The sequence below is a fragment of the Henckelia pumila genome, unplaced genomic scaffold (genome assembly GCF_033568475.1).
Source record: "Henckelia pumila isolate YLH828 unplaced genomic scaffold, ASM3356847v2 CTG_461:::fragment_3, whole genome shotgun sequence".
NCBI classification, from domain to species: Eukaryota; Viridiplantae; Streptophyta; class Magnoliopsida; order Lamiales; family Gesneriaceae; genus Henckelia; species Henckelia pumila.
Window position 1 is genome coordinate 16178718 of NW_027331831.1, and position 21670 is coordinate 16200387.

Consider the following 21670-nt stretch of genomic DNA (forward strand, 5'->3'; position numbering starts at 1 on the left):
CAATTTCACGAATTGTCTCACAAAAGATCTGCTCAATGTACAATGGACAAGACATGCCAATGGCCTCAGCATTTGCATGGTACTTGTCACCTTTTAATATTCTATTTTGATGCCGGCGTGGGAATTCCATTACATCTCTAATGCCCCATCCCCATTACTATAAATAAACCCCTCAACCCTCATAATGAACTCAAGCTTCGATAAGGTATGTATACTATTTTTATTTCAATTGATTAGCTGATTAGCATTTCATTTTCTTCATTCTATGAAAGAATTATCAGTTTTACCAAGTTCCTATGCATTGGACTTCATTAACATCTATAACAAAAGTTAATTTCTAGGAACTGAACTGAAAAAATGGAAGATGATAGAAAGTCCAGCGGAGCTAAATATGATTTTGCCCTATTTGGTGAGTAATCATCATTCCCTAATATTTTTCTTAATTTCTTTTTCTACAAAAATAATGTAATCCCATTGTCTTTGTTAGATATGGATGACACTTTGTACCCCTTGAGCTTGGGAATCAACTTGGCTTGTCGGAAAAATATAGAAGGTATGAGATTTACAGTAAATCATCACAAATTAACGGCGACAATTTTGTTCATGAAAACAGAGAAAATGGCAAGATGTGATTATCCCTTGATCATTAATTTGTGACTCAATTTTGCAGAATACATGTTGCACCACCTGCAAATTGAAGCAAGTGATGTCCCAAGCATGTGCTTGGACTTGTACAAAGAGCATGGTACAACGATGGCAGGCCTTAAGGTAGGAAAAAGTTGTCTGATATCATGCTGGTTCTAGTCTCTATCAACCATAAAATCAATATGCTTAGTTGTATTGGACGACTTGTTGCATGACATTGTATGGTTACTTACATATGAAAATGACATGAATTCGGTTTAGAAGAATGTTTTAATATATTTCGACAAAATATTAAATCAAAAAATTTTGAGAAATATGAAAATTAATATGGAGATATGGAATGATAGGAAACTTATGGCTGCTTTTTCTGAATTTTTTGGGTGCAGGAGACAGGATATGAATTCGACAACGATGAGTTTCATGCTTATGTCCATGGAAGATTGCCCTATCATTTGCTGAAACCTGATCCACTTCTTAGGAATCTACTTCTTTCCATGCCCCAGAGAAAAATAGTACGTCAAATCCCATTACAAAGTGGAATATATGGGAAGGGTTAAGAGCTGAAACTCTAGCTTGACCCTCTCGTTCTTCTATAAACCTGTCTGGCTTATCAGTTCGAAATCAGAACTGATGTTTTTTTTTAAAAAAAAAGTTGGTACCCTGTCCGACTCGATGCCTAAAGAATCCCACCCCATTGATTGGCTCGGGTCAATCAGTCCTCACTATGTCCTGCGCCATAGTCTCGGGGTGCGGACAGGGTAACTCCTGACCAACCACCCCTCACTCTTCGAATTTTTGGGTTTGGATGCAGATATTCACAAATGCGGACCAAGCACACGCAGCCCAAGTTCTTAGTAGGTTGGGATTGGAGGACTGTTTCCAAGGGGTGATATGTTTTGAAACTCTCAACGCCTCTGCCCAGGAGGGAAGAGATGCAATTCAAATGGAGAGTCAAGATTTCAGTTTCAAGCCTCAAATTCTATGCAAACCTTCTCTACAAGCAATGGAAGCAGTGATTCGCATTGCAAATGTTGATCCATGCAAAACAGTTAATATCCAAATATAGCTCATGGAATGTTGTTTTGCATGTAATCAATCGAGGACCACGCGATAACTCACTATTTTTATTTACAGATATTCTTCGATGATAGCATTCGGAACATTGCCAGTGGAAAAGCAGCAGGGCTTCACACAGTAATAGTAAGCTTGAAAATTTACCAAGAATTAATTAGTCAAGCTTCCTATCTTTATGAGAAAATACAGTCAATTTCTAATCAAATACAAAAATGCAGGTAGGAAGATCGACGTTAGTACCAGGTGCCGATTATGCCTTAAACAGCATACACAATCTAAGAGAAGCAATACCTGAAATATGGGAAGATGAAGGGGAGCATTTGGAGCAAGTAATCCAGCCTTCTGCAGTAGAAACTGTTGTCCTAGCATAGACTACTAAAGCTTTTGACATTTTAAAGTCACTACTTAAAAGATGCTTCAAAAATAGTTTGAAGTTGGCTACTAAGAAGTTATGTAAAAGTAAAATGTAATGTAACTTGTGATAAATAAAATTCCACAAAAGATGAAATTGGATTATGATGAGATTAATCAGTGAAATGCCTATAGCTTATTCTACATTGAAATGCCTCAATCATTATTCATTAGCATATATTGCCAGAAGTATGTAATGATTAATGTGCATATCCTACCGGCTACTACATATTTTTTCTCTTCCATTCACTCAGAAATAAAAAACACGATCGAAGTCACTAATGCATATAAGGAATACAAACAATTATGAAAACCAATCAAAATTTTGTTACTACAATCTGCTTACTTATAATGCTAATACAGGTTCTTGGGTTGCACCAAAATCTCATTGCTGATACATAAGTCAGTTATAATTTTATTTTCATCTCGTGACATCCATTACTGTGAGGTTCCACCTGGAATGCTCTGAAGCAGAAATTTGGCATTGTGTAAAAGTGCATCAGTCTCCTCATTTGCAGCATCCAGCAAGCGCAGTTCCTTGATCTCCTCTTGCCACTTTTCCATTTGCTCCTTGTGAATTCTACCAAAGCCTTAATTCAGAATACCAATAAAAATCTAATTTCTGGTCATTAAAAAAACCTAAGTTACTTTAAATCCCTTACAAAAAAACCCGTTCTTCAAATTCGTTACTCAATTCCTTCAGCATTGACTTTCCTGAATCTAGCAACTCGGACACCTTCACAAAATCACGAGGGAAAACTTTTTCTGAAAAGCTCTTTAAGAAATTGATAATTCAAAGCTTGCAAAAACATAAAAAAAATTGAAGGAAAGAATACTCTTGAAAAACCCATGCATACTCTCTTGTTTAACATGGAATTTTACCATTTGAGTAAAGTTATTGATCTTGTCGAGAATCTGAGCAATCTCCATCTCGATTTGCTCAGAATTCAAAGTTCTTGACTCATTTTCTTCCCCTGGAACCTGTTCAAGAGGTACTCTTCCTTCCACCATTACCTCCATGTCCTCCATCTATGAATTTCCATATCAGCAATTAGGAAAACAGTAATTGATTTCTTCTTTTTCCCCCTTTTACCATCATAATATTTTGCCATCTTAATGATTGGAAAGAGCAAACATGTACAGATTCATACAGAAAGTTTCACCTGCTTTTCCATGACACCAGTACTTTGGAATGAAACTTCTTAAAACTGGAAGAAGAAAGTAAATTCAAAGGATATTTTCATTTTCCAAGAAAGAAGTACACACAAAATTTCACTAGTATTGGAATGCCCCAATCACTTGACCATTAGTTCATAAATTTGGTACTTGATGACTGTATGAAACAAAACTTGGATAATGTATGATTCGATTTTAAGTACTTTCTAAGAAATGGCTACATCCTACATGAAAATAAAACAAGCTACTGTTAAAGAAGATAAAAATGCATGTAGAGTTCGATACAAAAATGAATTTTACACTGTTTTTTTATATGGTTAACAAACTTTGTGTAGCCGTGACAGCCCGAGGGGATAGTAGGTAAATTCTCAAACAAGAGAACACAGTTTCTTCAAAAATTTGAAATGCACTCATAAAAATTAATAATCAAAGGAATTATAAAACAGGACAGCTACTTTTTAGCCCCAATTGAAGTTAAAACTGTAAAATAGAACCTGAAAAGAAGCTGTACCCCACATTTACTACCACACTCACAAACATGATAAGCAATAGAAAATGACTATCCCCATTATGCATATCAAAAGTAAAAGAGAAAATAAGAGAAGAGATTGACAGATATGCTCAAATGCTACTGTTCTCGCATAATTTTTATCTTCCAAGTAATTACCACAAAATAAAACATAACATTCCCAACAACGCAAACAGTGAAGAGGATTTAAGCAGCCGCTGAATAGTTTTTTCATACTGAGAACCAGTAAAACAACGAATGTTATGGACTAGTACATCAGTTATCCAGCAACAAACTCATAAGCATCTGTTATCCAGCAAATTTCGATGCACTCCAACACAAAAAATTAAAAAACGAATGAAACAAATAAAATCGAATTCCATCTATTCGCTATCTGTCTCTAGAATTCAGCAATTTCAAAATCCAGAAAAGAAAACCGGTGAAAGTAACCAAAATTCAGGTCCAATCTACGTCCTAGGTTCATAAAACCAAGTCGATCCTGCACATATTTTGAATCGGAGTTTGGAATTAGAAGAAAAGCAAACCAGAAATTACCTGATTCAAATCAGCAGCCGAGCTCGTTTTTGTGCGTGTGAGTGATCGATCGAGAGCGAATGCAGCGTAATGGGAAGTCGCGAGTGTTTGGAGACGGTGCTGCCCTTTTATACTGATGATCCCAAGGGAGGATGAAATGGCGCCAATAGTTCCACTGTAAATGTGATCATTATCATTTTTTGAACTATTTATTACGCGACAAATAAGAGGTTCGGGCCGATTATAAGTTGCAGCGACGTAAAACGTAAAACGGGCTAATTTCATCCACATGTGAAAGTCTAAAAGGCATAAAATTTTTTAAGAAATATTAATAGGCTAATGCATCTCTCAGTTTTTTAAAATGTAGCACATTTCACCCTCATGTTATACAAACTCGGGCACATTTATATTCTCTCATAGGGATTTTTATGCTAATTTTTTTAAAACATAGGGTTTAATATGCTATTAATTTTACACATGGGGTTTTATGTCTTTTAAACTTTTCACAGTGTGGATGCAATTAGCCCGACGAAAAACTCTCAAATGTATTTTTTGTGCGAAATCTTCGTATGAATATCTCATTTGATAACAAATCAGTGAAATTTATATTATTAATTTGTGCAATATTTATCCAAAGAGTTCTTAGATGAGCTATTCTTATGCTCGGTCGAATTTTCTATCTAAATAATAGTAATTTTTTTTATTTTGGCGAAGTGTGACAGGTTTTTAGGATGATTTTATTTTTTTAAGTGAAAAAAAATGAAATACCATTATGGCTCATAATTTGTTTACTTTCAATATTTGTTATATGTGTAAAAAAATGAGATAACATATCAACTGGGAGATTCTGAGCTTATTATAACACTAAACTCAAAATGACAAGATCCATCCAAATAAGATCATACGTATGTTGTATCCATTCACCCATTGGCAAACAAAATGTAAAGGGTGTTTTGAGTATTACATTCTTACTATCTACATATATCAAAGTAATGTAACAAAAAAATCTCATTCAGTGGAACTTTCTATAGTAGAGCTACTGCTAATCCATTTATCTGTAACAGCCACAGGTGACTGCATATTCTTGTTCTTCAACAACATAACCTCATCTGTCTCCGGAGAACGAAGCATCTTCCCATTCCCATTTTCCTCTTTCCCCTTCTCAAACATCAACTCATCCCCCTTCTGAATATCCTTCAGATATTCCAACACCTCGTCCATCGACGGCCTCATCTCCTTCTCCGGTTGCAGACACCGGAATGCCAACTCGGCCACGGAAGTGGTCATTCTCGTGACCTCCGCGTCAGTGCCGTACCCGAGAGACCGGTCGATTAGTTCGTCGAAATCGCACTTCTGAATCTTGTTTAAAGCCAGGTTAGCCAAGTTTATTTCATGTCTATGTCTGTTTATGTCCACTGCAGGCATGGATGATATGAGCTCCACCAGCACGACACCGAAACTATACACGTCGCTTTTACCTGTGAGTTGGTAACATTGATGGTATTCGGGATCGACGTACCCTGGAGTCCCCTGAGGGGCGGTGGAGATGTGAGTTGCATCGGTTGGGAAGAGTCTTGACAGCCCGAAATCCGCCACTTTGACGCAGAAGTTTCCGTCTAGCAATATGTTGTTCGTCTTCACGTCGCGGTGGATTATCTCTGATTTGTGCAGGTAACTTAGCGCAGCTGCTGTTTCTATGGCTATGTTCATGCGAATGGACCAAAGTAGTGGGGATTCTTCGGCTTTTTCCCCATGGAGATGATCGGCCACGGTCCCTTTTTCAACGTACTCATAAACAAGTAACAATTCTCGGCTTCTTCTGGAGGTGCACCCGTACAGAGAAACGAGGTTTGGATGCTTCAAACATGTAAGAATTTTGATCTCATTCATGAATTGTTCGACCCTCCTATAGTTATGCTCGTAGAGTCGTTTTATGGCGACTTCTCTTCCATCTCTGAGTTTCCCTGGTTAGTCATAAACAGATTAGTGAAACCATACTCAAGAAACCACAGAGAAATGGACTTATCTCACATACTGATCAGAAGAAAGGAGGAACTCTTTTAGTACCATAATATACGGTTCCAAAGCCTCCATCACCGAGTTCTTGGGCGGAATCGAAGTTGTTAGTGGCCTCCACAAGTTCTGTGTAGGAAAATACAGGGATTCCGAAGTACAAGCTTCCGCCTTCGATGTCTGATTTGGAGGAGGGATCCGAGGATATGTTTCTCGAAAGGCGGTAGGCATTTGTGACTCGTTTCTTGTTTCGCCAGATTATGAAACAGACCAACAAGCACACCAAAAATGCAGCTCCCGGTATAACTAATTAGTACACCATAAATCGGACTCATTAAGCAGGTATGGAAACCAGAATACTAAATGGCAATCAGATTCAGACAGATCACAATACCTGCGGCTAGTATTATTTTCTTCTTCTTATTATTGTTATCTGCAACCAAATTTAAGCTGGTAAGAAAAATTATTAATTTCATATCTCAATGAAAAGTGGGGTTACTCAAGAAGCGAAAATAAACAACAGCAGTTAATATTGTTACGCCATTAAGTTAGTTTCATTTTGCAAGTAATAATAATCAAACAACATATAAAATTGCTGACCTTTAGGTTGTTCAACTTGCCACTCAATAGTATATTCATAAGCAAGCAGTTTGAACACATTATCTCTCGAATCCGAAGTAATATTCAGAGGCAGTTGAATCGACGAACATCCTAAAGGGAGAGGGTCATCGATTTCCCTGGAAAGATTTCCATCCCTTGGGTTTCTATAATATACTGTAAAGCCTAGACAAGTGGAGTAATTTTTGTAATTTTGGATTTGGAAATAATCCTCCTCACGTTTTCTATCATTCGAAGACTTATCGCATGTGAAGAGTGTGAGATTTGGGGAGATTGTGAATGAAATATTGGGATAAATGGGAAGAGGAGTTCTGAAAGAAAAACAACTATTGGTGTTCAAATTGTAATGCAGGGAGGAGTCTAGAACTAAATATTTATCAGTAGAAATATTTTTCAAAACTTGGTACTCTTTACCCCCAAGTCGAAACTTAGTAGAATCACAATCCGCGGTTATCAACCCGCATTCGGGGCGTTCGAGCTCGGTGAAGGGATACTCTAGTGTCCCAAAATGTTTACAAGGGAAGGATTTTGGGCACTCGTGATTGGCATCGCATAATTCGACAAGAAAAAGATGAAATAATACAAACAAAAACACCAATAAATTGGGAAAGGCCATATACATCGATCGAATCAAGTCTCCTTCAGAGACGAGAGCATGAAAATGGAGAGGCGAGGTTTTCTATACTTCGGTGGTTTACTTTACCTTTCTAACAGTAGTACTTGTTCGTGCGACACAAAACACGGTTAGTTGACTTTGAACATCTTTTATGGAAGACTCGCCAAATAATAATAATATAAAGCCAAGATTTAATCTGAAATGATAGTAAAGATATTTTTATGTTTATTTATTTAGTTTGAAATGGTCAGATTGAAGTTGGGAACGTTGAAGTTTCCTAGTCATTATCAACTTCACTTGCAGGTAGTTTATTACATAATTGACCTTTGACTTCTTCCCACGTACACACACTGTGAGTTGAGAACTACAAAATTAAATGATTATTAACACTATAAATCAATCTTTTAAATCTATTAATAGAATAGTGATCATAATATTTTTTTGAATTAACTTATGTTCCGTAATATATTATATTGTGTTTAAACTTTATAACTGGGATGAATTACGACCAGGAAAATAGAAACAAAGACTTGTGCAGAATTAAGAAAAACGAGGAAAGACGAGTAAAAAAAAAAAAGAGGAAAGAAAGAAAAGTCGGGAGGCTAAAAAAAAGTTTGCAATCAAATTAATTAAGGATTATAAGAAATTTAGGAGATATTAATAATAGTTGGATAATTATGTTATTCCATTGAAATATTTATTGCTCTAATAAAGTTAGATATAATTATATTAAAGTTTTTTTTTTAGAGAATTATATTAAAGTTGTTTTGTTTTGTTCTGTTTTTTAAAGTAAAGTATCCACTCATATTATGTACCACCATTAAATTAGCTTTTTCCATTAACGATGTTAATGAAAGAGTTTAGTTTAATCTACTTTACAGATATTACTTTAATGGGAGATCTAACAGTCCATGATTTGTCATGTAAGTACTATAATGTTAATTATACATATGCGTTGAAATGTAAATCATTGGATGAATGATTTGAATATTACCCAAAAGATAGAGTCTCATTAACCCGATGACACCAATACTCCAGGCCCACTCTCTTCCCGTTCAAGAAGTTAACAAAAATTTTACGCAAAATCGAAGAAATTCATCATGCTAATTGATGGTGATCATGACATAATTTTTTTTAAAAAAATGAAAATTTCCAAGAGTTAGATGCAAATTTACATGAAAAATAGTAATTTCGTCCTATGATTTGGCTTCAATTTGATTCTGCACCTCTAATTAGTATGAAAAAGTCTTCACATAATAACATGATTTCTTTTACTCGTTTAATTATATTTTCGCCAGTTGCTATTATAACGTTTACATGTTAGTAAAATTTGACATCATTACATTACAATAACCGGGGTTATATTTACACTTTTATGTAGACCGCAATGACGGATTTAGGTTAGGCCAGTCCTAGGTTGTAGCACACCTCAAATTTTTGTTATTAATTAACTACGTATAGTTTTTTACTTAATCCACTAAAACTCAAATTTTCACACTCAAAGCCTAGCCCATCATCTTAATTTTAGCGCACAACCTCATGTTATCAAATTTCATTTTTTTCAAAAAAAATTTCATTTTTTTCTCCATTTTTTAAGTGCTAATGTGACACTATACACATCAATACTGCATTGTTTTCATGTCATTGTAAAGTCGAAAAAGGACTAAAATTGCAAAAAAACAAAGCTGACAGACTAAAATTGAAATATGACAACATAGATGACTAAAATCACAAAGAGACAAATATATGAGCTCAAAAATAAATTTTCTATTTTTTTAATAGTATAATGTAACTTTTTTTTGTAATATATATATATATATATATATATATATATATATTACATTTTCTTGTAATAATATATAATTTATCACATTAAATTCAAGCACATCACAACTCTAATTCATGGATCACCGTACATGTGTCAAAATAAAACTAGACTTGTCCGGTCACATAAAATAAATGAATTGGTTCGACAGATTTCTCAATCTGTCAAAATGACAGGCCAACGGCCCTGCCCCGCTTTCCAAATAGCGGGTTGTAACAGGTCAGCTCGTCAAAAGAGCTTTTTCAATAGACAGTGAATCAATCGTGACTTTTCCTCACAGTCTACATGAAAAGGGGAGGGGGAGGCTACTAAAATCAACAAATATATATATTTTTAATGAAAAAAGGCAAAGAATTCTCATTACCCCCCTTTTCAGCTGTAAAACATAGAAAATAGAACACTGATGTTATGAAGCTGTGAAGTTGAATCTTGACCAATAAGAGTTTCATCCATCCTTTCAAAAATATGGCAATAATAAAGTAAAATTTCTTGATCTTCATTTCTTATCATCAAATAACTTGCAGATAAACATACTATAATGAAGAAGTAAATAAATTAATTTTACCTCATATTTTATGCTTACATATTTCTAGCTTGTTGAAAGTTATGCTAGTGAATTATTTGTTTAATGTAGTCAGTGAGACCAATCGAGGCAGAAAAATAGTGACTCTTTAATTCCTAAAAGGCAACGTTGCTAGACACTAATTACTATTTAAATTAGAGGGTTTAACCAAGATATAGTTTTGTCCATCGAAATTAATTTAATTTAATTTAATTTAATGGAGATTATGATGGATAGATGCATTCAAATGATACATGCAAAATTGCAAATTGGTCTATAAATAAACTAAGGTATCGTTTGGTACATGAGATGAAAGTGAGATGTGATACACATTTTTACTCATCTCATGTTTATCTCATTTTTTTGGTAACTCAATGATATATCATGGCCCGGTGTGAGTGTATGACATTAGATGTAGGCTTGATGACAAATACCTCTCAACTCATGGTATTAGTGGAGGATGAATGTCATATAAGTGAAATTCTGTGTAACTGACAAATTAGAATAAACACAATAATCCTACAAAGTCAAAAACATACAAAACAACATATTATTCATATCTATGTCTTATTTATCCACATCTCATCATGTTTTTATTCTATTGTACATCTCATCCATAATACCAAAAGATAATGCAAATAACTCATTGTGACTTGCCCACAAAAGCTATGAAATTCAAGAAGTTGAATTATGAGTTAGTGAACATAAAATGTCCAAGCTTATATATATTATAATAAGTGATGTGAGCTAATTAACTTAAAGTTTGCACGAAACAGATCACTAAAGTTTCCTTGTAATTAATGTTTGTTTTTTTGTTTCCAAATTTGCGTAGCACGTACAGCAATTTTGATTCTCAGGGAACCACAACATGAATTTCATATCCCAGTTCAAGATACAGCGCTTGCAATTAATAATAAAGACAGACACAAACAGCAGCGATTAATATGACTAAATTTCACGCCAAGAAGAGACACAAATTTGCATGGTCCACCAGATCAATTATTGGTTCCTTTAGCAAGTAAATTAAAATTAATTAAACAACATATATATATCTATTAATAACTGACCTTTAGTTGGTTGAAGATGCCAGTGAATGGTATATTCATAAGTAAGCAGATTGAACAAATCATCATCATCATCATCATCATCATGGCTAGTATCATTCACAGGCAGTTGAATGGGCTGACAATATCCTAAAGGGAAATCATGAGGATCATTCTCCCTACTAAGGTTCTTTCTATAGTATACCGTGAAGTCGTCACAGCCGGAGTAGTTTTTGTAATCTTCGAAATAACTATAAGTTTTGTTACATTTGAAGAGGCACGTGGTGAGGTTTTGGGGGATTGTGAATGAAATGAAAGGAGAAACAGGGAGAGGAATACTTGTGAAAGAATCACAGCTACGATTACCCAAATGAATCTTAAGAATATTGTCTCGGACCATGATCGATTCATCGGACGAGTTATCTACTTTCATAATTTCGTACCGCGTCCATTGATTCCCGATCTTAACATTTTTTGGTGTCCAAGAAGAATCACAATGGTCAACCTCGATTAACCCGCATTCGGGGCGGTAGAACTGGGCGAAGGGATACTCTAGTGTCCCGAGATCTTTACAAGGGAAGGATTTGGGGCACTCGTAATTGGCATAGCAAAATTCCACAAGAAATGATACAAACAACAACACCAATAAATAGAGAAAGGCCATATACATCGAATCAAGTGATATATCTCCTTCAAATTAGGCAGCTACCTATACATGAGATACGACACTGAAATTGAAGCCAAGATTTTTATACATTGCTGGTTTACATTCTCCAACAGTTTCTTGTTTGTGCTACACACACACACGGTAGTTGACTTGGAATATCCTTATGGAAGACCGACCAAATATAATAAGTTCACAAAATTTACAAAGATTTAAGTAGTCGTTATTTTCTAAGAAGTAGTTTTCAGTTTTTCTTTAATAAAATACTGAAACAAAACATGATAGAAAACATTTCACGTTTCGTGTTATTTTTTTTTTTTTTCATTTATTTAGCTTTGAAATGGTCAAACTGAACGTTTTTATTTTTTGACATGCATGAGTCACATGTAATGAGATTCGGGATTTAATTTAAACATTTCACGCGATCATTTGATTCGAATTTCAAGCTCAATACCACTAGAGTCCGTCTTTTGTGAGAACGGATCATGTATATCCGTTGAGGCAACTCAATTTATATTTAAAAAAATAAGTGATATTTTTGACACAAAAAATAATATTGTTTCATAAATCGAGTCCGATAAAAAAATAAATATCAAAAAATTGATCCGTAAGATGATATCATTTATAGTATCCCAAATGTCACCCCTGTTATTTGGGCAAGATATTTTCCGCAATCAGAACGAGGTTAGGAACACTGAAGCTTCGTAGTCATTAAAGTGACTTGCGGGCGGTTTACATCATTGACTCTTGACTACGTGACACATACACAGCGAGAAAGGACTACAAAATTAGATTGTTTCACGAAAAAGTTAAAAAATAAATGAATGAATGAAAACTACAAAATTAGATAATCATCAAAGGAAATACGTTATATATACTTATACAGATTAATTTTTTTTTTATCTATGATATAATTTCAATTCCATTAATTATATTGAATTAACCTTTTTTCATCAAATATTATGTTTAAACTTGACCATGAGATGAATACGATCAAGCAAAAATAATAATAAAAAATCAAAACTTGCATGAAGTTAGGAAAAATAAGAAGAAAGAAATAAAAGTTGGGAGGCTTGAAAAACGTTGGTAGTCAAGATTACTTTTAATTTTCCCATTTAATTTGTTTATAACTTTGGATGGTGTTTTAAATTATATCAAACTAATTGAGGATTAATATATGAAATTTAGGCCGATGAGGTTTTAGCCCAATGCCTAAGGTTGAGGCCCTGAGACCATTTGATTTCAGTTTCGATTTCTACTGACTGCGGGTAGTTTTCATAATTTATTTAGATAGATTTAAAAATTTTCTTTGTAATTTTTCTGCTCGAGATAAGCATTTCTCGAGTCCACGCTAGAGTCCCATCTGTAGTGCATGAAACTACTTTATATAGTTGTAATTGTAATTTGGATCAAGTTTGTATTGTACTCTATAATATATATATATATATATATATATATATATGAAATTTGTGATCATATTAATTGTTGGTGTGTTAGTTGTGTCTCACATCGTTTGGTTAAATATCATGTGAGTCCAATATATAGACAAAGACAATCCTCCCCTCTTGAGCTAGATTTTGAGGTTGAGTTAGGTCCAAATCCATTTCTCAACATGACCCACCGTTATGTGTTGGACCCGTTCATTCCTGGATGTGTGTTGATGTATAGTTGTGTCTCACATCGGTTCGATATTAATATTAATTTTAACTGGATAATTATGTTTTTCAATATAATATTTAAATATTCTATTCCATCAAAGGATGCTGGAATAGTTGTTCTGATATAATATACAAAAATTTATGTGAGATTTTCTCCATAAGATAATTTTATTAAATAAATCTCTTGCTCGATCCAACTTAACCCAACATATAAAAAATATTTTTATATAAAAATATTATTTTCCCTTCTGAATAGATTCAGTTAAGCTTAAAAGCTGTTTTACGAGCTTATAAACTGTTAGAACTTATTTTAAAAATAAGCAGTTAAAGTGTTTGGGTAAACTTATTTTAAATAACTTAAAGATGTTGATATGTTTGGTATTATAAGATCTTTTTATCGTCAAAATTACCAAAAAAAGTATAATTCTATGAAAATAATGTTTCGAGTTATACATATACGAAAATAGTTTTAGAATAAACCTATATTAAAAAATAAAATTGTTTTAATATTTTACTTTAGAAAAATTTTTGTGATTTGAAATTTTTTTTAAAATAATATTTAATATTTAATGGGTGGAGGATATGATGTAAATTTATTAAAATATTTAAAGATATTTTAGAAAGGTAGAATGTTAAAATAAGATCTTTTTGAAAAAAAAATACCTCCCCCTTATTTTTTTAAAAACAGATTATAAGTTGTCAAATAACTTATTTTGACAGCTTATAAGTTGTTTTTAAAATTTTTTACCAAACAAATTTGTGGAGCTTATAAGCTATAAGCTGTTTTGGAGAGCTTATAAGCTCAAACAAACACCCGCTAAAATTAACATGTTTTGTTTTCTAAAAACTAAAGTATCCATTCTTTTATAAAAAGAAAAGTATCCATTCATATTATGTATTCAACTATTGAATTACCTTTTTCCATTGATGATGACAGCAGAACTCCGGCCCACTACGTACCTCCCCGTCCAAGAAGTTAACGAAATGTTTACGTAAAAGAGAAGAAATTCATTATTCTAATTGATTGGTGATCATGAAATTACGCGCGCACACACACACATATTTAAAAATAATCACGAAATATTTCAAGAGTTATGTATAATTTACAGGAAAAGTATCAATTTTCTCCCTTAATTTGGAAGAATTAAATATGATTTTGGATTTCTAATCAATCATTCTTCATTAGTGTAAAGCAATCAGTCTTTGGGGTAAAACAAGGTTTCTCATGCACTTTTAGCCATGTTTGTTTGGCCCGATGCTATTATGACACAATATCTCAATTAATAATGCTCCGCGTTATATCGGTATTCTCATTAAAAATGATCAAAATGCTAAAGAAGCTATTTTTTTTCTATCAAAACTTAATTGTGATTAAATATTAGATGATCAAAATCCATTTCACACCAACTTACGACATCGATTTTACTACATTACATACATATATGATTTAGGAGCCTGTTTTTCAGCACTTCATGAACACCGTATGAATATCTTGCTCAAGGGCGGAGGCAAGTACTGGCACAATTTTTTTAAAACGTAGCCCATTAATTTTAAAAAGAAATTTGAAGTGTTATTTTTGGGGCTAATGCTAATATGTTATACTAGTCCGGATAGTTCAATTAAAAAAATTAAGTAGTCCACATTTTAGTTCTCAAAACTAGTCCAAAAAATGAAAAATAAAAAAATTGGGTTGTTCTTCATGTCTACCCTTGTCTTAGTGCGATATTATTCTTTCACTATCTATCTTCTAATGTTAGTTCTGAAATCCTAGCTCCGCTGTTGATTATTCTTGCTATACCCGACGATCAAAATATCAAAATTATTAATGTGTGTGGGCGTGCACAGTTAATGCATTTTGATATAAACGACTAAATTATTTAATGCAAACCACTGATGTTACATATAAACGATTAAATTATTTAATGCAAACCATTGATGTTACACAACTGAAAAAAGTATAGATAAAGAGAATTCAAGGAAAAATTTCAAAAGACTTTTCCAAAAGACATTGAATTAATCGTGACTTTTCCTCACATTCTACGAAGGAGGCATAAGTCACAGATTTTCTTCATCTTTTGACTAAAAAAAAATCATACGGATTTGCATATATGGGTTTGTGAAACATTTTATTTAATTTATTTTTTAATATTCTTTTTTGGTAACATTAGATCTCTCAAGAAAAGATCTAAAGATAAAAATTTATCAATACATATGTGGTTCATTATTTTTTTGTAGACCCCAATATATTAACAAAATTCCACCCTTAGATGCAGTACTGATAGAGCAATGTCTATACAGGTAGGTGAAATTTTCCCTAATTTCCCATTTTAAAAAGATTTCTAATCCCTCATTTTCAGTCATAAAACATATACGGAAAAACAAGTGTTGGTATTAGGGTGACCGTAATCCTGATGCTTTAAACTCAATTTTAGCGCGAAATCTACGACACATTGTTGTCACGTCAAAAGTAAAAAAAAAAAAACTAAAATGAAATCACAACTTTTACAAGCCTTTCCACATAATCCAAAATAAAATAAAATAAAAAACTTTTCTTATAGGCCCACTAATCATCTCCACACATCACCCAACAATTTTTATTTACTATCTATATTCAAAATCTTAATTTATGATATACATATTTATTTTAAAATTGATTGATAATATAAATTTTTTTATTAAAAAATATTTCATAATAAAATGTTTTCAAAAATTTAACAATAAATTATTAAATTATTCTTTTAGCATTTTTTTAAACACAGAACAAATTTTTATTGTACACCATTCAATTTGATTTCAAGTTACTCTTTTCATTTTTTTTAAAAACATATATGGAAAAACTATCTTCATTTTTAAGAAATTTATTTAATTAAATAGTAATATTTCTTCCGTTTCAATTATATAAAGCACGTTTTTTTTGTTTGTCCCAAATATATATAGGCATATACCATATTTAGTAATATTTTTTACACTCCTTTACTAATATACTTTATTAACTAAACATTGAAAATTGTGCAATCATTTTTTGAATACATTAAATAGGGACAAAATATGAAGTTTGTACAAAATTTATTTTTCCAATGATTTTTTTTTTATCTGTGTGAAAAAATTTGACTATATAATCAGAACGGAGAGAATATATGAAAACTGACATCTACTGTGGACGCCATCTCCAACCATCTACAGTGATCCTCCAAATATGGAGGATCACTGCTCAAATAGAGGAAGGATTTGGAGGATGACATATTTACGAAAATGCTATCCTCCAAAATTATTTTTTAAACCTTTGAAATTATGAATTTATTTTTTAGTCCCTATTTTAAATTATTTTCAGTTTTTATATTAAATATTAGTTGGTTAATTTGTCTAATTTTTATTATTTTGAGTGTTCTCCCATTTTAATTTGATCCATTTTATTTTTAAAATTAATTTCAGTGTTTCATTTTTTTAGTTTGGCTAAAATTTATTTGTTTTTTTTATAATTTTTCAATAAATTAATTGTAATTTTATTATTTTTAAATAACATTAAATGGAAAATTTTCATTTTTAATATGTTTAACATTATAATACATAATTATTAATATATTACACGATTTTAATTTTAACCATATCCAATTAATATAGTTGAAAAACATATTATGTAATTATTATATTATATAAATATATATGTTTTAAAAGAATAAAATAGAAAATGGAGTATTTGGTAATATTTAGAGGATATGGGTTGGAGAAGTTGTTTGAAAATAGAGATCACGAATCTCTATTTTAGAGGATAGAGGATGAAATTTAGAGGATATGAGTTGGAGATGACCTAAGAAAAATGTTCAATTTTATGAAAAAAAATGCTAAAAAATACTTCCTGGAAGTATTCCAAAACACTATCTAAGTGTTAGAGTGGGGCACAGTGTAGGCCTTTACAAACCCAATTTGTTGGCCCTTATTACAAAGATATAGACTTGAATCTTGACCAATAAGATTTTCATCCACTACCCTTTGAAAAAAATGGCACAAAAAAAGTAAAATTTCTTGATTTTCCTTTCTTATCGTTAAATAATTTGCAGATAAATCCAGTATAACGAATAAGTAAATAAAATAGTTAATATTTTTATTCTAAGAAATTTTAAAATGTTTTTTTAAAAAAAAATTTAATGAAATTCTTGATTTTTACTTAATATATATATTTTGCTTGCTTAATAATATAGTCAATGAGACCAAATGACCAATGGAGGCAGAAATTACCCACAAGTCTTTGATAGAGACGAGAGGAGACCTGCAGCCAGTCTAGTACTCCGATGAAATTAAACAATAAAATCATTCAGATAATAAAATTTGGAGTTAACGGACATTAAAATATTGGGTATTTTTTTTTAATTACAAATGTATTTAAATACCTCTCCATGACTCATGAGACATGCAAATTCATATATGTATTATTTTCTTGAGTAGTTTTCTTTTTAGATGACTTCACGGATTTGTATTAACGTGACTCGTCGATCTGATCCATATTTACGATGAAGTAATATTTTGAGCTTTTGATACACTATTATTTCATGAGTTGGATCGATTAGAAGACTCGTCTCATAGAATTAAGTTTTGTGGTTTTTATTTTCATGTTGCATTAAAACAAGAGGACTTGCATAGGTTTATTTTTGTTATTCTTGTTGTAGTAGTTGTTGTTGTTTTTTTTTTTAATAATGTTTATTTGTTTTCCTGGCATCATAGAAGGTATTCGAGAGGCCAATTGTGGTTACTTGGTTATGAGACTTTGACATCTTTCAATGATATATATTCTTCATCTAATTAATCATATATTATTTTTGGTATTATTTTATAAATTATATTGATATCCATGATCGAATATCATGTAATAGATTAAAGATGTTGAATTGTAACTTGTAAGTTGTAACCACTAGAATGTAGTCGATACATATTTGTCTTGAAATCATGATACGTATTCTTTATGTATTCTCATCATTTTTCTGATAATGAGCTGTTTGAGAAGAATGATATACACATAACTCACTAGCTAGGGAAGACGAGCATCAGTGTTGTGACGAATATTTAGAATGATATACACATAACTCTGTAGTTACGATTTATATTAGAGGGTTCAATCGACATATGATTTTGGCTTTTGATATTTAACCAAGATCAGTAATTGATCAATATATAGAGGCCTTCAAGTGATACGTGCAAAAGAGAAAATTGGTTTAAAAATAAGCGGTGATATCACGATTAGTTCACATCCAACTTAAGCATCATGCAGATAACTCAATGTGACAATAACATATCCAAACAAGCTACTACATTCAATAAATTGAATTATGAATTAACGGACATAAGTCACATAATATCATTAAATGTCCAAGCTAGCTTATATTAGTGACTTTGAGCTAACTTTAAGTTTGCATCAAAATTCATTGAGAATTTTGGTTGATATTTAACCCAAAGTAGATTTTTTTTCTCTAAGCACAAAATCTTCTGTGAGATGGTCTAACATGTAAATTTTGTGACATGTCTCTTAATTGAATCATACATGATAAATTACAACTTTTGATGTTAAAAATATTACTATTTATTATAAATACGAGTATTGTTGACTCGTATCACGAATAAAGATCCGTTGATACCGTCTCACAATAGACCCACTCTTTTCTTACTGAATCAATATGATACGTTGACGTATCTAAAAGAAAAAAATTTTAAATGCACAAAAAAACTCCTAGGAGATCATAAAACGAGTTAATGTCGTGAGACGAATTTTCGAATATTCAACCTGTTTTCAAATCAAAAGCATTACTTTTACTATAATATACAGTCGATCCATCCCAAAGACAGCTCACAATTAGACTTGCTAGCTAGACCGCGTCAAGGAGAATTAAAAAAAAACATATATACGATAGTACTAATGGGCCTTTTTTACGTTGCAGAGATCTACTCAGGCCCAATTCTTTGTGAACTTTTATTTTTGTTTTGTTTTGTTTTGTGGATTAAAAACCCGGTTTAGGTGGGACCAACCTTAAAACTAAAGGATTTTTAAACTTGAAACGACTTAGATAGTACTATTGGATTTTGATTTAAAACGCTAACATCAACTCATAATTTTTGAATTCGACGAGTCGATCCGATCCCCATCCAATCCAATCCAATCCATGTTTTTCTAATAAGGTTTTCGGTGGAACATCCAAGTGTTTATGACAAAAAATCAAAGTCAGATTCAAATAAAGATATGTAAACGTCAACAGTCAACTATGAAATATGATTTATCAAAATATTAAACTCCCTAGAGGGCAAAACCAAACCGATCGGCTTGTGACTGAAAAATAACTTCAGCAACACACATCACAATCAATATGGTCATGTAACTGCTAAAAATCAAGAGTGAAGAATATTTTATAAAATTGATAGATTGGATCATGACGCAATTATCCAGTTCCACGTCAGTTCGTGATGAAAATGAAGCTTGAATAATAATGTATATAGTTACTATCATGAGATTTTTTTTAAAGCAATTTCAGTTATCTATTTATGTAGAAATATTTAACTCAATAATGCCTATAAATATTATATCATATGACCATATTCATGCTGTACCGGATGAGATAACCTTATATGATATAATAAACGGTTGGATTATTTGAGTTCAATCTAAAATATACTAGAAACCCATCATCTATTAACTTGTATATATGCTTGTATTAGTACTCATCATCTATCTTAATAAATGGCAAATAGCCAACTAGCCACATTAATTTCACACGTCTAATCAACAACAACATTTTGAGAATGCTTCTCATAAACATTTCTAGGTTTTTCTTCACAAAATTTCACAATTACGAAAGAAAAGCTGAGAAATAAGATCTCTCAAACACTACCTGTTCTATTTCCGAGTCTCTGAAACAACACTGGACATGACCCAATGAATCACTTTCGAGACATTAATTGCCAATTTTCCCACCACAAGAGGAGGAATCTAGATCCTCATCCAAGAAAAAACAGAACTATTTCTAAGCGAAATCAACTTTATTTTACCATACCGCTACTCGGATAAACGTTGTTTTCGAGCCTATAAACTATGCCCTAAAGTGCACAAAGATTGAAACACATGGGAAATGAATCAATTAAGGAAGTTTGCACATATAATTTTGGCTAGTAAATAAACATCCAAGAAAAAGAAAGGGGAAAGAAGTTACCATGTTTGCAACTCCCGGAATGAGGCCTGTCGGGGCAGAAACACATGAACTTGAAAGTAGTTTCATTAAATCCACAACGCCCACCGCTCGTTTCGCATGTGTCACAATCCGCTGCCGTCCAGTTCAACTCGAATCCCTTCCTCGCCACCTCCAAAACCTCTCCGATTCCGCCGTTTCCATCCACCGGCACCAGAACGTTTCTTGCGCAAGTTTCCAATGCAATTCTGATGGAGTTTTCATCTCTATCGTCATCGTACAATGCCAAGTCCCAATTACCACAGCCAATTATTCTGTACCTAGAAAGATTATTACTTAACGTCTCCCGGCAGTCTCCGAACAAACGGACATGTGTTACATCTACATAATTGAACTGGGGCTGCGTGTAAAGCGTGCTGTTTCTGATTCCCGGGAGACAGCTGCTGGAATTTGAGTCTAAAACAGCTGAATCAATCACGCGAAAACTCCGGTTTGTGTAAGAAATTCCCTCGATTACGTATTCATTTCCGGGTAATTCAAGAACTGGCCGGGATCCAAGATCGCTGCACTTTAGCCCAAATCCAGGGAATCCACAGTAGGTTTCTTGCAGGCTTTGAATATAGAACGGAAAGCTTATGTTTACGCCGCCACAAAGGACCGGTACTAAGCAGGCCTCGTATCGGAAATCGGCACCGGAAGATGTTTTGGACAAGATGATGACACAGAATATTATACTAAGGTTCAAATATCTGAAGCAATTATGCATGGTTTCTGGGTTCACCAGATCAAAATCTTTTGAGTTTTGGAAATATTCATAATCTTGAAGAAAAAAATAGTGTTAATCTCTCGTATGAGAAGAGTTGACTGTGAATGGGGAAATTGTACGAGCAGGCAAGGTTTAGCTGTCTGAAGAATAGCCCCAAACTTTGAACAATGTAAGAATATTGGATAAGCAGCGGTAGCGTGGTTGAGTTGCTTCAATTTGACCACTTGAAATGTTAAAAGTTTCATTAAAAAAAACGAAGGAAGAAAAATATTAAAGTTTCATCTTTGTTTTTTTTAGAGTACAATTATAATCTAAGACCCAAATTACAACTATAGAATAAAAATGCCCGCACAATCGATGAGACTTGAACAAAAACTCAAATTTACTTATC

General features: G+C 32.6%; 3 protein-coding genes across 5 annotated transcripts; 1 reads left to right on the top strand and 2 right to left on the bottom strand.

Annotated features, from left to right (window-relative positions):
• The first annotated feature begins 258 nt into the window (after nucleotides 1–258).
• On the top strand, nucleotides 259–2235 carry LOC140871817 (uncharacterized protein C24B11.05). The gene is made up of 7 exons (XM_073274545.1): nucleotides 259–409; nucleotides 488–553; nucleotides 671–768; nucleotides 1032–1157; nucleotides 1457–1693; nucleotides 1780–1845; nucleotides 1938–2235. Exons 1-7 carry the CDS (start codon nucleotides 358–360, stop codon nucleotides 2088–2090), a joined length of 798 nt encoding a protein of 265 aa, XP_073130646.1. The 5' UTR covers nucleotides 259–357; the 3' UTR covers nucleotides 2091–2235.
• A 161-nt stretch (nucleotides 2236–2396) lies between these two features.
• LOC140872064 (uncharacterized) lies at nucleotides 2397–4639 on the bottom strand. The gene is made up of 4 exons (XM_073274796.1): nucleotides 4370–4639; nucleotides 3013–3159; nucleotides 2793–2866; nucleotides 2397–2710 (listed from the first exon to the last, which is right to left on the bottom strand). The coding sequence occupies exons 1-4, from the start codon at nucleotides 4637–4639 to the stop codon at nucleotides 2569–2571; spliced, it is 633 nt and encodes a 210-aa protein (XP_073130897.1). The 3' UTR covers nucleotides 2397–2568.
• Nucleotides 4640–5242: 603 nt separating this feature from the next.
• Nucleotides 5243–21435, bottom strand: LOC140871358 (LEAF RUST 10 DISEASE-RESISTANCE LOCUS RECEPTOR-LIKE PROTEIN KINASE-like 1.2). Of its 3 annotated transcripts, none has more exons than XM_073273829.1 (4): nucleotides 20538–21435; nucleotides 6756–6794; nucleotides 6416–6667; nucleotides 5243–6312 (listed from the first exon to the last, which is right to left on the bottom strand). In XM_073273829.1, exons 1-4 carry the CDS (start codon nucleotides 21277–21279, stop codon nucleotides 5357–5359), a joined length of 1989 nt encoding a protein of 662 aa, XP_073129930.1. In that variant the 5' UTR covers nucleotides 21280–21435; the 3' UTR covers nucleotides 5243–5356. The 3 variants fall into 3 exon arrangements, with proteins under 3 accessions (XP_073129930.1, XP_073129931.1, XP_073129932.1); XM_073273830.1 differs by lacking the exon at nucleotides 20538–21435 and adding an exon at nucleotides 11050–11999; XM_073273831.1 differs by lacking the exon at nucleotides 20538–21435 and adding an exon at nucleotides 6962–8060.
• Between the last annotated feature and the right edge of the window lie 235 nt (nucleotides 21436–21670).

Excerpts from the sequence above, each read along its gene's own strand:
- LOC140871817 (XM_073274545.1), top strand. The coding sequence starts at position 358 with ATGGAAGATGATAGAAAGTCCAGCGGAGCTAAATATGATTTTGCCCTA. Across the intron at positions 410-487 it reads ATATGATTTTGCCCTATTTG|ATATGGATGACACTTTGTAC; the intron begins GTGAGTAATCAT and ends TGTCTTTGTTAG. Across the intron at positions 1,694-1,779 it reads ATGTTGATCCATGCAAAACA|ATATTCTTCGATGATAGCAT; the intron begins GTTAATATCCAA and ends TTTTATTTACAG.
- LOC140872064 (XM_073274796.1), bottom strand. The coding sequence starts at position 4,639 with ATGTGGATGAAATTAGCCCGTTTTACGTTTTACGTCGCTGCAACTTAT. Across the intron at positions 3,160-4,369 it reads CGGCTGCTGATTTGAATCAG|ATGGAGGACATGGAGGTAAT; the intron begins GTAATTTCTGGT and ends GGAAATTCATAG. Across the intron at positions 2,867-3,012 it reads TCAATAACTTTACTCAAATG|GTGTCCGAGTTGCTAGATTC; the intron begins GTAAAATTCCAT and ends GATTTTGTGAAG.
- LOC140871358 (XM_073273829.1), bottom strand. The coding sequence starts at position 21,279 with ATGCATAATTGCTTCAGATATTTGAACCTTAGTATAATATTCTGTGTC. Across the intron at positions 6,795-20,537 it reads TTCCGGGAGTTGCAAACATG|ATAACAATAATAAGAAGAAG; the intron begins GTAACTTCTTTC and ends ATTTGGTTGCAG. Across the intron at positions 6,668-6,755 it reads GAAAATAATACTAGCCGCAG|TTATACCGGGAGCTGCATTT; the intron begins GTATTGTGATCT and ends TGTACTAATTAG.